The sequence below is a fragment of the Pseudophryne corroboree genome, chromosome 5 (assembly GCF_028390025.1).
Source record: "Pseudophryne corroboree isolate aPseCor3 chromosome 5, aPseCor3.hap2, whole genome shotgun sequence".
NCBI lineage: Eukaryota > Metazoa > Chordata > Amphibia > Anura > Myobatrachidae > Pseudophryne > Pseudophryne corroboree.
Window position 1 is genome coordinate 615,739,014 of NC_086448.1, and position 16,237 is coordinate 615,755,250.

Here is a 16,237-nt window from a genome sequence, read left to right on the forward strand (position 1 = left end):
GGCACCAAGAAACGCTTTGATATCGAGTATCCCATAAAAGTGACAATCGTGATATAGCACAAAGATCGTGTCTTTGTAACGACTGTCTGCACTGTAGTATTTCCAAGACCCTTGACTGTAATAGAGGAGATTGATGGATACTTTTAAATAATTTTCAAAAATTGCAACATCGCTAAAGCTGACCGCTTTATCAAGCGGCAGATTCAAAGCTTTATGTAGTTGGATCGCTCTCTCCTGTATTACATGATCATTGGCATTGTTACCTTTATCCAGAAGTTTACAGACGCTAGCGGCCAAACACAGGTTATTACCTACGCGTCTGAAGTCATAGAGATATCTCTTTCTTTTATCTATTATTAAACTTTGGGGCAGGCGCTGTAAACTACGCCCAGTCAAACCAGACCCTGCCCTGTTTTTAAAAATACTGATCACAAATCTTAAGCCTGTGGATAATAAGAATTCAGCGTTACTTTGAAGCGTGTTTGTAATCTGATTCAAAAAACTGGCAGCGTCTAATGTTTCTTGCGGCTTACGATGCGAATAGATGGCATTGTGTAACCCACCCCCCTCCAATCTAAGCTGAACGCGGTCGGCCGGATCCACGCCCGCAAGGACACCATCGAGCATGGCCTGTATAGCCGTATGAATGGCTCGAACCCCCTCTACAAATGATGTAACCCTGTCCAAATTAACAAACCGATAGTGATTGTGGTACTCAACGGCTCTGAAATTCGGTCGTTGTCGTTCATAACTGTTAATTGCCTCTAAGTATACATGTTGCCGACCTTCGTCATTACCGGGTGACTCAACACGGCCTGCATCATCATATATGGGGCTTGCATCGCGCTCAATATTGTCAGCCTGTGATTCGTCATTCGGTAATGCATGGGGTGGGGATTGATCTAAATCTACACGCCTCGCACTGTGCTGACCGCCTACCACATGTTCCCTGTGCCGCTTGCGTTTTCTCAATTGGCCACCTACCGCATGTTCCCTGTGCCGCTTGCGCTTTCTCGATCTGATTAATGTTGTTACAGCCTGTTTCACCTTTGCGCGTCGGAATAACTGTGAGATCTTGTATGTTAAACAAGGTTTAATTCGTGGTTTTTTTTTACAGTCATTTAAATTTAAAACACGTTTCAAACCATTGCCTAGCATGCCTAGTCACGGATCAGTTTCATTTATTTCTGCAAAATGATGTATGTTGGCTTTAATAAATTCAGTGGTCTTAACCGACCGATCTATGTATTTTGACATGACATTCATATACGTCTCAACAACTTCTTTAACAATGTCTTGTTTACATTTACTACCGTGGCACACACCTTTAATGTGTTTTAACAAGTATCCGGCTTTTACGCCCATGTTCTCAACATCTTCCCGTATCTTACCCAACAGCGCGTAAAATTGTATTTCAGCGTCTTGGCCTAATTGTTCTGAATTTTGACATTCATCAACTATGTCGGGCGCTAGCCCTCGCGCCGGTACACAAGCATCAGCCGATGCGTGTACCAGGGCTGTCGTTGTAAAAATATTGGGCATTGATGTTACACAATCAACCGTTGTAGTATCACCAGGTATTCCTGCAACGGCTGATAATACTTCATCAGAACTATTCTGCGGATCTTGTGTCGTTGACTCTACACAGTTTGTAATAAGCTCTTGCCCATTTATGTCATCAATATCTGATATCACAGGATTACCGGCTATGTGTCTTGTTTCTGTTTCAGAGCAATCCTGTGTATCGGTAATAGTGATGACATCGGATTGCGACAATTGCTTAACATTACTTCTTGAGTCAATATTTGATAACAAACCAATGCCTGCTATGTGTCTTGTTTCTGTTTCAGAACAAACCTGTGTATCTGGAATTGTGATTACAGCGGATTGCGACAATTGCTTAACATTACTTCTTGAGAGACGCGATGCCCTCTTAACCTTTACAGTCTTTGTATTACCAGCGACATCCCGGTCTGCAGTGTTAAACGCTGTGTGTTTTGATGTTACAGCAACATCATTACTTACGCATGATACAGTTTGTAACGCGATCCTTCTCCGTTGCGGCTTATCATTTTCGGAATATGACAATTTTCTTTTCAGATCTGTAAATGTTGAATTATGACTTCTCTCATTCGTTCTTGGTCGAGCTGGCTTTCGTTTGTTCGGGACGATACAGCCGTTATGCACAGCCATAACTGATGACCTAGCAACGTCCTTATGTACAATTGCCGGCGTTACGAATTGATGGTTCTCCGCTTCAGCGGCGGTTGTGCGTTTTGATATTTTCCCGCTTGTACTAGGTCTGTGTATCTGCGCGCATGTATCACTGACTGTTGGTATCAAAGGAGCATAGCGTCTTGCTACAGCATCATCTGTAATACATATATTATAAAATAAATATAAACGACTCTGCATGTAAATCAGTATTTAAATCACCGCATAACAATATACCATATAACAGTGTTTGATTACACACCTGCTGCTGCGAATTGATGGCTTTCCGTTTCAGCGGCGGTTGTGCGTTTTGATATTTTCCCGCTTGTACTAAGACGGGGTATTTGCGCTACTGTATCACATCCTGATGGTATCGTCGGCGCATAACGCATTGCTACAGCGTCATCTGTAATACATATATTATAAAATAAATATAAACAACGCTGCCTGAAAATCAGCATTTAAATCAACGCATAACAATATACCATATAACAGTGCTTGATTACACACCTGCTTTATATTCGAATGTTTTAGCACGACCCCCTGTCGCGTGTGGGAAAAACGGTTGCTCATCAACAACATTGCTGTTCTGTATAGATGTGTTGTGACAATAATCAGGTTTGTTCAATATATCCCGTAGAATAACATCAGCCGTCGCATCATCCATTTTTGTGGCATCTTTAGCCGGTGAAAAATGAAAAATAAAAATAAAAAAAATAAAAAATATTACATACGGTATAAAATTAGAATAACATGAAAAAGCGATTCATTACTGAGAATATAAAGTGTGTACAGTTGACAACAAATCAGCACAACTGTACAAGGTTTATTTTTAATTCTTTAGCCGTGGAAAAATAAAAAATAAAATGAAAAATAAATAAAGATATCATGTTACTCACAATCTGGCGCCAATTCCAAAATATTATTAAAATCCGGTATAGCGCTGAAGTCTAAGCCAAAGGGACTATCAACAGACAAATCGAGATTCTCTGTATTTGTGATTACTGTCAAATCGTGGGAAATAAAAATGAGAAAATAATAATTATTTAATAATTACTATTTAATAATTACTTATCAATGTATCCAGACTGTTGTACGTTCATACTATTTAAACTTTTAAAAATGAACAAATTGTAGACCTTGACTATAATTTCATACTATTTAAACTTGAAATATAAATAAAAACGCGTCAATGTCCTTTATAGACATAGCTTACTTTGAGAGGTTTGATAACTTGGCAAAGCATCATCATCATCAGAAGAAGAAGATCTGTTTCTAACCATGAAAGTGTTTTTGTTGTTGATGTTCTGCATTGTCTGTCTCTGAAAATGAGAGACGGTTAATTTTAGTTGAAATATTGTGTTGGCGCATTCCCAAAATGAACCACTAGATGTCGCTATTACCACATATTTAAATAACATTCAGACAGCCACATTATTAAAACTATATGTTCTATGTGTTACAATGCATCGCTAAACAACTACATCAATGTGGTATACCCACATTGATGTTGCTGTTTAGCGATGCATTTCACATATGAGTGCATAATGCGCTTTGTACAAAAGGTTTGAAATATTAACATATTATACATGTATGCCTAAAAACAAAGGATGCAATGGCAGGACAGAATCGTGTAACAGTGTGTATATCGTGGCATAGAAACAACATATTTAAACAGCATTCAGAGCCATATTTGTAAAATAAATAAAAAAAAATAAATAAATAAAAAAAAAAAAATGCAATATGTATAAATATAATAATAATAATAATAATTATGATAATAATAATAATAATAATAATAACAACAACACTTACCATTATAACTTCAAGTGTGTATAGCTGTGCGGCTTCAGTTGAAATTTCTTCTCAGTGCACTTCAGTGATGTGGTCTGTTCTTATAACACTGGCTGTGAGCCATATGGCCCCCACCAACCTGTGGTACGCCGTCCCACATTTCCAAGATGCTTGGGCGGGACTTTTAAATATATAAATTCTAGTCTATAATTTAGTAAATGTGATAAATATTTTCAGTTACAATAAAGATATAATCTTTTAGCTGTTTCTTAAATGTCATACACAGTGCATCAAACGCATACCAAATACATTTATATTATATATACAGAAGAAAAAAAATAAATAAATAAATAAAAAAAATAAAAATCCTGAGTGGTCTAAACTACTTGTATAGATTGAATGGAAGTCATTCCAAATGGGTATATCTTATACTGTAGAATATGAGGCTCATAAAAAGCGCATAAATTATTTAATAATAAAATGAATTTATAAAAAGCATTATACAGAAGTTCTTATGAACTAATGTGCATGAATACAAAATTATTTTATGATTCCATAAATATACACTGGCTTACTGATTTGTAGCTAAAATTACAAAAAATATTGTCTTTGTACATGAATACAAAATTATTTTATGATTCCATAAATATACACGGGCTTACTGATTTGATTAGGACCCATCACCATGATATCTCATTATGGTATGTAATGAATCCAAAAGTTGGAAAAATCCGATTTGAGTTAACACATAAACCTGTAGGTGGTGCTAATGTTCCTCTACAGAGATAACAATCGAAAATGGTCATGGTCAAATTATAAGCAATGGTCATGGTCAAATTTGCACATCGTGCTTCTGAGGGGTTTCTGTGACATTTAAAATGACCTTTGTGACATTTTAAAATGATCTTTTAATTAGTGCCATGTGTGATGAACCCTTGCTTCTAAGAATGGTCATGGTTAAATTGTACATCGTGGCTTCTGAGGGGTTTCTGTGACATTTAAAATGACCTTTGTGACATTTTAAAATGATCTTTTAAATTAGTGCCATGTGTGATGAACCCTTGCTTCTAAGAATGTTCATGGTTAAATTGTACATCGTGGCTTCTGAGGGGTTTCTGAGCATTTAAAATGACCTTTGTGACACGGTCATTAGTGATTATCCTTTTTAAAACTGTAACATGTGTGACTCATGAAGTTTCAGCTGCTGGAATGTAAGAACATTTTGTGTTACAAAAAAAAAAAAAAAAAAAGATGTATTTTAAAGTGTGTGTCATATGTGACATTCTGCGACGGGGTGTTGCGCGACACTCTGCGACTGGTGTTACGCGACAATTTTTAATACGGTTTAATATCGAACACTATAAATTTTATATTAATTTTATATTAAGCGATATAAAACACTATCATTTAATATTAAAAGGGGGCGGGTCCTAGGGCAAGGGGGCGTTAACAACTGTCAAGTTTGACAGAAAGGTTGACTTTATCTACTGATGGGAATTGATAGCAAGCTGCACACTCCGTACCGTCCACAGGCGAGCGCGAAGGTCGAAAGAGTGAACAGCACTATTAAAAATAAATTGAGTAAAGTAATGGCAGAGACAGGATTGACGTGGCCAGAAGCTTTACCCATTGTTTTGTATAGCATCAGAACCACTCCCAGGTCCCCTCTTAATCTGTCTCCTTTTGAAATCTTGTTTGGTCGACAACCGCATGTCATGATTAACCCTCAGGATGATTTGAAATGTAACAATGAAGTAACTGTAAAGTACTTGATTAACATGAATAAGCAGTTGAGGAATCAAAATGATAATCTGAAGTTGGTGATTCCTGATTTACCAGATAGTAATTGTCATGACATTGAACCTGGGGATTATGTAATGATACGAAATTTTCTACGCTCAGGTTGTCTTATTGATAGATGGGAAGGACCATACCAGGTCTTATTGACTAGCACCACAGCATTGAAGGTTGCTGAGAGAGAGACTTGGGTCCATTCATCCCACTGCAAAAAGGTTGCCGATCCAGAGAAGTCCCGTGATAAGGAACAGACGGTAGAGGTTGTATCACTGGAGTGTCTGTTCCAGGAGGACTGAGGCGGCACCTGAGCCTTGAAGACCGAAAGCAGTTGTCGACTCCCTTCTCCCTTTTATTGTTTTTCTCCACTTCCCAGCCCCTCTCCCTTAAGATTTCTTTTTCCCCCTTCTCATTCTTCTCTATTTTTTCCTCAAAGATGGACTTGCCCCAAGAGACTGTGATCCGGATTTTGATGTTAACCATGATGTTGACCAGAGCAGTCTGTTCCGGCGAGAGTACCATAGAGGTCGAGAGAGGTTCTGGAATGGGTTCCGATTATGATGATGGAGGCGTAGTTTTCCAAGATCAACCAAACCAACAAGCAAAGGCGAGTATCAGAAAACGATCCGATAGAAGAAATTGTGATGGATTGTTAGCTGAAGAAAATTGTATCTGTAGGCTCTGTGATAATCTGGTTGAAGATGGATGCATAAAGAAATGCCAATCTAGTTTTAATATCCATATAGTCCGGCATCCATTGAGTGACTATCACTCCTTAGTGGGTAACGTGTTAAACCAAACAGATTGTTGGGTATGCTCTCAAGTACCTCAGGGTCATAGCAAATCAGGGCTAGTACCATTTCCTTTAACGTTAGGGGAGGTACTTGAGCTAAGTGGTGGGAGACCGGTGGACCGGAGGTTTAATATCTCCAGCCCTCCTAGTTTGAAGCTCCACCAATACCATGTGGATAGGTCCCTCTTATGTTTCAATATCTCCAATCCCAGAAAACCGGGAAATTGGGAAGTGTCATGGAGCAACCTTACCATGACCTTTTCACACAGAGCAGATAGAATGCCTACAGATACAGAGCTGGTACGCCACATAGCCAGTAGAGGAAAATCTTTTCGGTATCGATATACCTTAGGAAATAGGATTACTAGAGTTGGAGAGGTATCACCAGGATACTGTGCACATATCGTACAAACTGATACGTGCATTAGGCAGATGGAAGAATTAGGGTCAGGAGATTTCACCTGGAAGGTTTGTAACATGGTCATGTCTTTCTCCGTCCCATATGTTCTCCCCGATGATGCATATTTCATATGCGGGAGAAAGGCGTACAAGTGGCTTGCCCCAAACTCTGAAGGATTGTGTTATATTGGAAAAGTATTGCCTGAAGTGATGACTGTTACACATGACAAAATGAAGGACATACACCGTGGTGCCCAAGCTCCTTATACTCACACTCATTACGAGCACCGAGTTAAAAGACAACTGTCAGAAAGGTTAGAGCATCCGGCCTCTGATCTTATCCATGAATCCACCGGGATTCAGGTTCTGGTAGCGTTAGATTTCACTCGCACCGCTCGAGGAGTGATGAATTATAGATACATTTCCGCACTCGCCAATTTGTTAGATAATATCACTGAAATGTATGATGACACGTTTAGATACACTGGAAGAGAACTTCAAGCTTATAAAACAGAACTAGTTCAGCATAGGATGGTTCTTAATTATCTTACAGCAGTAACAGGCGGATATTGTGTTACATTAGCAACACAGTACGGCATAAAGTGTTGCACGTATATCACAAATAGCACCGAGGATCCGGTAGAGGTCATAGACCAAAAGATGGACGATATTCTGCAATTAAAGTGGGAATTTCGTCGAAAACACAATCTCACCCTTGCTGCTGTAGGTAATGAGCTGACTGGTTGGGTGTCATGGTTGAACCCGCGAAATTGGTTCTCCGGTTTGGGGGACTGGGCTCAAGGAGTCATAATGGATGTTGGAAAGTTTCTACTATGTATCTTGGGTGTCGTTATATCGATTGGATTGATATTTAGATGCGGGCAGGCTTTAATGAGGTGCAAACAAAGTACAAAAGTGATGAGCTTGAGGAGTGAGGAAACCGTAATTAACCTGGATTTGATTTATGACCCAATGATAGAAACCAGGATGTGATGAAAATGCGATTATACGGTCCGTTTCTTTCACCTGTTTTTCTGCTTTTTCTCCAAGATACAAAGACCCCCTTGGACGAGGAAGCTGACGAGACGAGATGTATACAGACAACGGATTGACCAAAGAAGAAGATTTGACAACTTTAAATATGGACACTTGATGAACTTTGCCATGGATCCCCAGTTTCCCTAGTACTTTTAAACTCACGCTAGCCCAACATTTTTTGTAAATCTGATGGCTCAGACAAAGCTATTTGCTCATGCCCAAGGAGCAATACAGCGCAAAGAAGACGACTCTCAACAGATACCGAACACAACTTCGACGACAGATGTACATTTCCCTGACATAGAATATCATTGCATTTTTCATAAGTGTTCTTTATCTTCATCTCTACAACCCTCAGGTAATGACACACATAGACGATAGGGAATACAGGCACAGATATCAGCAACCACATACCTCCCCCATTCATGTATCATCAACTAAAATGTGCTCCCCATTTTGTTCAAAATCCGAAAAGAGCTCGGTAAAGTTTGACAGCCCATCCACAGACCTGTACCACAGGATAAGAAGGAATTCAAATGTATACTTCGCAATACCTCGAAGCTTGATTTACAACACGTACGGCACGATGATACATGACCCCCCAAACATGGATTCATACACACATGCTTCTGCTATCTCACTAGGTCATACCCTCTTCACACCTTCTCCTCTCTCCTCCCTTACCCAACCATGGAAATCAATTAACCCCTGACTTGCATTTTTCTCCTTAAATGTTTTGTGGCAGTTATTATTGACTGCCAAAGGGTGGACTGTCAAAGTCAGAAAAATGTCTCAATGCACGTTGCCATATTTGCACCGCACACTGGTCCGTGCTGCGCGTGCGTACGCTCTCCCGTGAAGGCGCATACCCGCAATAGCGTGCACTCGCAGGCGCGGTATGCGTATTTACGGTAGAGTTTATGTAGTCGTAGCGTGCGACTCATTCGTTACAAATGTTCACAATTAATGTAGTTTATAGATCATGGTCCCTTTGATAGATTCTGAAAGTTTGGTTAAAATACAATGTCCCAGAGCTGAGGAATCCCTCTTTATATCGTACGAAGGGTCTAACAGGAATCATACAGCAGTGTTTGGTACCCATCGGAAGAGTATTTAATTAGCAATATTCCGGTGTTGGTTTGGAGCGTATTAATCGCTCGTGCGAATAGTTATGGACATAAGAAGTTTATGTCCATTTCTATTATTTACACATACTCAGGTATGCGGCGGGAAACCCAGTTTCCCACCCACCTGAGCTGTTGGAAATCGTCACAGCCCACCTGTATGAATCACCCTATGACCTTTTGTTATGATACAGGGCCGAATTCCTTCGGCAAATGGACAATGGGATTGTAGGACCAGGAGATTGCATTGTGTGTGGGGCATAAATAGGCAGGCCGACCACATCCAGCTCTCACTCTTCAACGGTTCTCATTGCTGAAAATCGGGTGCTGGATGTCCAGGCGCATGCGATCGTTTCCCCTTGTGCGTAAGTTTCTCTCCGTAATCATTGTCTTTCTGTGAGCCAATCTCTCTCTATCTCTCTCTCTCTCTCTCTCTCTCTCCCTCTCTCTCCTCTTTTCTCTTATATCTCCCATAGTATTATAGTATTGTATTGTATTTCATTTAGGTCAGAGTAGTATTGTCTTTTTGTATTTTAGTTCTGTGGTTAGGAAGTCTCTGTTATATTGTAGTGTATCATTTGTACTGTTATCCCCTTTTACAAGTATATTAGATATAATACAGTTAATAGGCTTTGGAACCTAAACCAGTATCTGTGTGTTTTCTATAGCGTTAAGTGTTCACTTGAGCGTCAGTGACGCTCAAGCAGCTTTGTAGTTAGTTAGGTTACACAAGGTTGCACTTACACCCTGTACTCACATTAAGGTATTCTTTGTATTTCTTTGGTATAAGGTTTAAACATTAAGGTATAGCGTTGTGAGCGTCTGCGCCGCTGGTGACCTCCTCGTGGTCTCGAGCGTAAGCTACGCCATAGCGAATCATTACTCTAGTCATAGCCAATAACGTGTCCTGTGATCCCTGGGCCGTGAGCGAACGTGACGCTTGAGCGTCTCGCCTACGGCTGAGCGATCGTTACGCAACTAGCGTACCATTACGGTACTTCTTAAGTAAACAGCGTACAGTGTTCTTAGCTTCATAAAGGGTTGTTTATACGACAAAGGAATTTAGCATTGTCAAAATTAATTTCTGATTGTAGGTTAGACGAAGAGAGACCTCTCACCGATGCATACAATCAGGAAAATGTTAAACAGATCAACATTCAATTAGGAGTATATTTCCCAGCTGTTGTTAAGTGGAACAAAATTTTCTCCATAAGACAACAAGAAGGTGAAACTGCTTCTAATTATTTCAATCGAGCACTGCAAATAATGGCTAGATACACTGGGATCGCGGACATTGAGGAAAATGTACATTATAGAAAAGTAGCAGTTTATGTATTAATGGAAGGTTTAACAAAAGTGTTGAGAACAAGGGTACAGACCACTCAACCTAACTGGAGAAGTATCTCGGTGGCTGCATTAAGAAAGTCCGCTGTTGGGCACGAGCGGAACATCAGCAAACACAGGGAGACACAGGGCGGTAAGCAGATGACCATAAGTAAGCTACCTCAGTCAAAACCCCAGACCCCTGTTGGTGAGTCAAATGTGATAAGATGTTATATTTGCCAGAGGGAAGGTCATTTTGCACAAAATTGTATGTTTAAAGACACATACCAGGTATATCAACCCCTTAGACAACAACATGACCCTAATATCCGAAGAACCAGGGAAGCACAGGGAGAGCGGTTGATGGTGATGAGCATCCAAGCACCAGAGGAGGCATCAAATCGACCAAAACCCCAGGCCCCTGGCACATGGAGGAAGCCAAGGGTTTGTTATCTTTGTAAAAGGGAAGGGCATTATGCCAGCAACTGTAACAGCACACATAAAGTCAGACCCCCTAGACAAGAACACGAGAAAAGTTATGACACACTGTATGACACACGTAATTATAATCAGGGATCATATAGGAAGAATTTTGGTCCGCACCTGTAATTTGCAGCCAATAAAATTGATCATTAGCCTTGATAGTAAGCCTGAGGTTACAGTCAATGTAATTGGGAGGTCAGTTCCTTGTGGACACAGGGACGGCCGGGTAAACTTTGTAACTTATCTTTAAATGTTTCCTTCTCAAACTCTAACGTTCACCAACGGAACTCAAACGTCACATGACTACTTGGTCTTTTCAGAGGTCTACCCAACCCCAGTGTATCTTACCAGCATCGTTGTGTTTGGCCAGACGCAAAGGGTGGAGAGTGGAGATACTGGTGGGGGAGACTGTGCAGAGATACCGGTGGACATGTTGATGCGACAGCCTGTTGATGAATCTGACAATGTTTTTCTTTTCTATTTGTTCTCTCTCTCTCTTTTTGTTCTTTCATGTTGTACGGATAGTATGTCACACCTCAGTTAGACAAATGCAAGATTTATGCTCCTTACAGAAAGATCACTGATTTGGAAAGAATATTGTATCACCGGAGTGTTCGTTGTGGGAAGACTGAGAGACAGCACCTTTGAGATGACAACTGAGCAAGAAGAACAACAAGACTAGAGGACAAATTATCGTAACAAGTTTTTTTTTTTCTTCAATTATTTTCTGTACGCCATTACAACTTTCCCTTTCTCCTCCTGTAAGATGGACTCACCTCAAGAGACTGCAGTCCGTGTTTTCCTGTTGACCCTGATGTTGACCAGAGCAGTCTGTTTCGGTGAGAGTACCAGTGAGGTCGAGAAAGGATCTGGAATGGGTTCTGATGATCAGGATGGAGTCGTAGAATTCCAAGAGCAACACAATCACTGAGTAAAGGCGAGTATCAGAAAACGATCTGGTAGCCATGACACTAAGAGACATTGTGAAGGATTGTTAGCTGAAGAGAATTGTATCTGTAGGAATTGTGAAAACATAATTGAGGACGGGTGCATCCAGAGATGGCAGTCCAGCATTAATATCGATATGGACCGTCATCCATTGAGTGACTATCACTCATTAGTGGGAAAGGTTTTAAACCAAACGGAATGCTGGGTGTGCTCACAAGTACCTCAAGGTCATAGAAAGTCAGGACTAGTGCCATACTCTTTAACGAAAGATGAGGTACTTGAATTAAGGGGTGGGATACCGGTGGACAAGAAATTTAATATTTCTTTCCCTCCTAGTTTGAAGCTCCACCAATATCATGTAGATAGGTCCCTAATATGTTTTAACATTTCCAATCCCCGAAAGCCGGGAAATTGGGAAGTGTCATGGAACAACCAAACCATGACATTTTCATACAGAGCCGATAGAATGCCCATCGACTCAGAGCTTATACGCCAAATAGCCAACAGTTGAAGATATTTCCAATATAGGTACACTCTAGGAAGTAGGCCCATGCGAGTTGGAGAAGTATCACCAGGATACTGTGCGCATATCATACAACCTGATACGTGTACTAGACAGATGAGAGAGTTAGGGATAGGATTTTTCACCTGGAAGGTTTGTAATATGGTTATGTCATATTCAGTCCCATATGTCCTCCCCGATGACGCATATTTCATATGTGGGAGGAAGGCGTATAGGTTCCTTGCCCCAAACTCAGAGGGATTGTGTTACATTGGAAAAGTTTTGCCTGAAGTGATTTATGACCCGTCAATCGAGACAATGTTGTGATAAAATGTGATTCCACGGTCCGTTTCTTTCATCCGTTTCTCCTTTGGTTTTCTCCAAGGTACAAAGACCTTCACTTGGAAGAAGAATTTGATGACCCTTTATACAGACCACTGATGAACTGTGTCACAGACACCTAATGAGCTTTTAGAGACTGTAATTCTTTTTATGGACACTTGAAGAAGCTTTGTTTGCCAATTACCGCAAAGCTACAGTAAAGACACGACAATCCGGACAAGACATCAGACAAGACATCAACAAGACCCCAATCGGCGACCACATACATAATCATACGACTGCATTTATAACGCATGTTTCTTATCTTCATCTCTACTATCTTCAGGTAGTGACACACATAGTCGACAGGTAATATAGGCACATATATTAGCACTCACATATTTTCCCCTTTCATGTATCATCAACTAATGTGCACCCCATTTGTTGTAACCAAAAGCCGAAAAGAGCTCGGTAGAGTTTGACAGCCCATCCACAGACCCTTAATACGGGATAAGAAGGATTCAATGTATACTTCGCAATACCTCGAAGCTTATTTAAAACATGTATGGCACGATGATACATGCCCCTCAGACATGGATTTCATACATACATGCTTTTACTATCTCACTAGGACATACATTTCCCACCTTCTCCTCTCCTCCCTCCACCCAATCATTTATAGGTATTTCATTGAATTGTATATTTTTCTGTTTGATTATTTAGATAGTGGCAGTTATTGTTGACTGCCAAAGGGTGGACTGTCAAAGTCGAAAAATATCTTGATTCACATGCCTTGTACTAACCCCATGCACATGCCCGCTGCACGTGCACCCAGTCTGCGGTGCGTGTGCATATCCGCAAATTGCGTAAGATCGCTCCGGCGATCACGCGCGTGTTATGCACATTTATGGTAGAGTTTGTGAGCGTGTAGCGGGCGACTCGATCGTAACATATTTAACTCATATAGTGTGTTTTATAGTTAATATTCCCCCAGACAACGTCAGCAAGTATGTTAAGTTTAAACGGTTCTTGGACAGAGAGATTCCTCTTTACATGCTAGGAAGGCTCAGATAAAGGTTGAAAGGAGGTGTTTAGTATCCAGCTGTAGGGTATTTTAAGGGTAATATTCCTATGATAGTTAGGAAAGATTCGCATATTCCTGCGCATAGTTATGCGCAGAAGTAGAAAATAGATAAATTGTATTTAAAATAAATTACAAATAAGTGCAGGGTAAGTGAATGGAATTCAGTCATTTCTTTCCCACAGACTGAATTCAATGGCCTTATTTACACTAAGCTTTGAGATTCTATGAAAAGGGCTTACACCTTTGTTTATGAATAGGGCCAGGTTTCTCTCCAGAATAATGAGTGCTGAGTTGTCATTAAGGAGGGGACAGTGGGGTAAACAAAGCCCAGAGACAGAGTTTGTTTGGAAGATCCGAAACAATAGCAACCCACAACAATCCAGACAGACAGGAATTTGGAATACTAACAAGTCCTAGTCATCACCCACTTCTTGAACTAACCAATGGCCCCTTGTGCAGGACATGTCCCACCCCCTAACCAATGGAAAAAGAGCACACAGTGTCTATTGTAGTATGTCTTGAGCTAGTGAATAAATATAGCTTGCAATAGGCTTTGACACACAAGACTCTGAAGGCTTTCTCCTTGATAGCTGAGGACTGAATTCAGGTTGCGCCGGCGAAGTATTCTCACGTATGGTATGTTCTCTGTAGCCATTTTTACCCTTTGTGTATGCCATTCATTCTCTCTCTGCGTGCTTGTATTTGCGATTGCATTGCTAATGTTTACATCTTGTTTCATGTTATTCTGTTTAGATATTAATGTTAGGTTTGTAGTGTATAAGCTGTAACTGTTTTTCCCCTTTTACATACTAAAATAACTTCTAAGAAGGTGTTGGAACCTTACCAAGTTTTGTGTATTTCACCATTTATCACTAAGGGTTTCTAAGCATCTCAATCGCTCAAACAGCTTGCTTAATTACAAGGTTAACCAGTGTTACATCATTGCAGTATCTCAGTACTAAGGTTTACAGTATAAGCATATTCTGTGTTTAAGGTTTAAAAGGTTATTGACTGTGTGTGCGCTCGCTGTGTGTATTTCGTACATCCAGCGCAGCGTGTGTACATTACTTGCGTACCACGTGCGAAGTCTTTGTACGCAAATAGCGTACAAAGTGCGTAGCACGTGCACATGGTTTAGCGGCCATAACGGCTTCACGGTATTAGTACATAGCTTATGTTCAAAGGTAAATATGTGACTCTATCAATACTCTATATATATATATATATATATATATATATATATATACTCTCTCTATATATATATATATATTTATATATTTTCAGGGTGAGAAGGATATAACAGGGAGCAGGTTTTATATTATAAAAAACTTTTTTTATTCCACAGTAGCATACAATAAATGTTCATAAAAACAGGAGGGATGCATACCCAGATTGGAGTTAGCACATGTAAATACAAATGGGGCCCCATATGTCAAAGCTTCCTCATCCTCTGGCCGCATTTTTTCTCCAAGGTCCACTTATGCTTTTCGATTAACCAGGGATCTTTGTCAAGACCTTTTGCACAAAACAAAATTACTCCCGCACCAGTAAGATAATTTGACATAGATGTTCTCTTTTCTTTATTTCAATTATATTGTGTGATATGCAAACACATCTTTATTGGTTGGGAGTGCTACCCATAGCCTAGAAGACTACAACACAAACACACAGAAAAAGAAGCTGTTTTCTGGGTGCACAGAGAACCCCACAATTAACAACTTGATAGATAAAACATATCTTTTATTATCATCTTTAAAATTATTCAGCCATTATGAAATATATTAAAAACAAATAAGGTAAGTGAAAAGGGAGGGCTCACGGAAAAGGCAAGCATACAGTATTTATAGATAAACAGCTGAGAGGCTTTGTGATGGAATTACCGTCCTATACCAGGGATACGATGGACGTACTTAAAAAGATAGAAAATCTGATAGTGACTCCTGAAACATGGCTATGCACGTGTGATGTTGAATCAATTTATTTATTTATTATTAACAGTTTCTTATATAGTGCAGCATATTCCGTTGCGCTTTACAATTAGAACAAAACTGGGTAAACACAGACAGACATAGAGGTAGGAAGCTTACAATCAATAGGTAAATAGGCATTGATATACAAGGATAGATGCTACCTATTGCATAATGGTCCAACAGATTGCTAGGTTCTTAATGGGTTGTATGATATGATCACCCCGCAATGTTGGCCAAGTGTCAGGAGGGTGTGAGAGTAAAGAAAGACAAGATATGTGATGTTATGTGTACTGTAAAGAGAAGATGTAATTAGATAGGGAAGCACTGAAGGTTATGTGGGTGGGTCTGCAATTTGATAGGCTTGTCTGAAGAGGTGAGTTTTCAGGGAATGTTTAAATGTTTGGAGACTAGAGGAGAGTCTTATTGAGCATAGACACATTTATTTATACG

At 39.9% G+C, this 16,237-nt stretch overlaps 1 protein-coding gene across 1 annotated transcript; it reads right to left on the bottom strand.

Moving 5' to 3' along the window:
- Positions 1–227: 227 nt before the first annotated feature.
- Positions 228–2,955, bottom strand: LOC134928134 (uncharacterized). The gene is made up of 3 exons (XM_063923513.1): positions 2,725–2,955; positions 2,477–2,620; positions 228–2,372 (listed from the first exon to the last, which is right to left on the bottom strand). Exons 1-3 carry the CDS (start codon positions 2,879–2,881, stop codon positions 1,165–1,167), a joined length of 1,509 nt encoding a protein of 502 aa, XP_063779583.1. The 5' UTR covers positions 2,882–2,955; the 3' UTR covers positions 228–1,164.
- Between the last annotated feature and the right edge of the window lie 13,282 nt (positions 2,956–16,237).

What these genes read in the sequence shown, in the direction of transcription:
- LOC134928134 (XM_063923513.1), bottom strand. Translation starts at nt 2,881, where the DNA reads ATGGATGATGCGACGGCTGATGTTATTCTACGGGATATATTGAACAAA. An exon ending in AACATTCGAATATAAAGCAG is followed by an intron (nt 2,621 to 2,724) that starts GTGTGTAATCAA and finishes TATGTATTACAG; the next exon opens with ATGACGCTGTAGCAATGCGT. An exon ending in CCATCAATTCGCAGCAGCAG is followed by an intron (nt 2,373 to 2,476) that starts GTGTGTAATCAA and finishes TATGTATTACAG; the next exon opens with ATGATGCTGTAGCAAGACGC.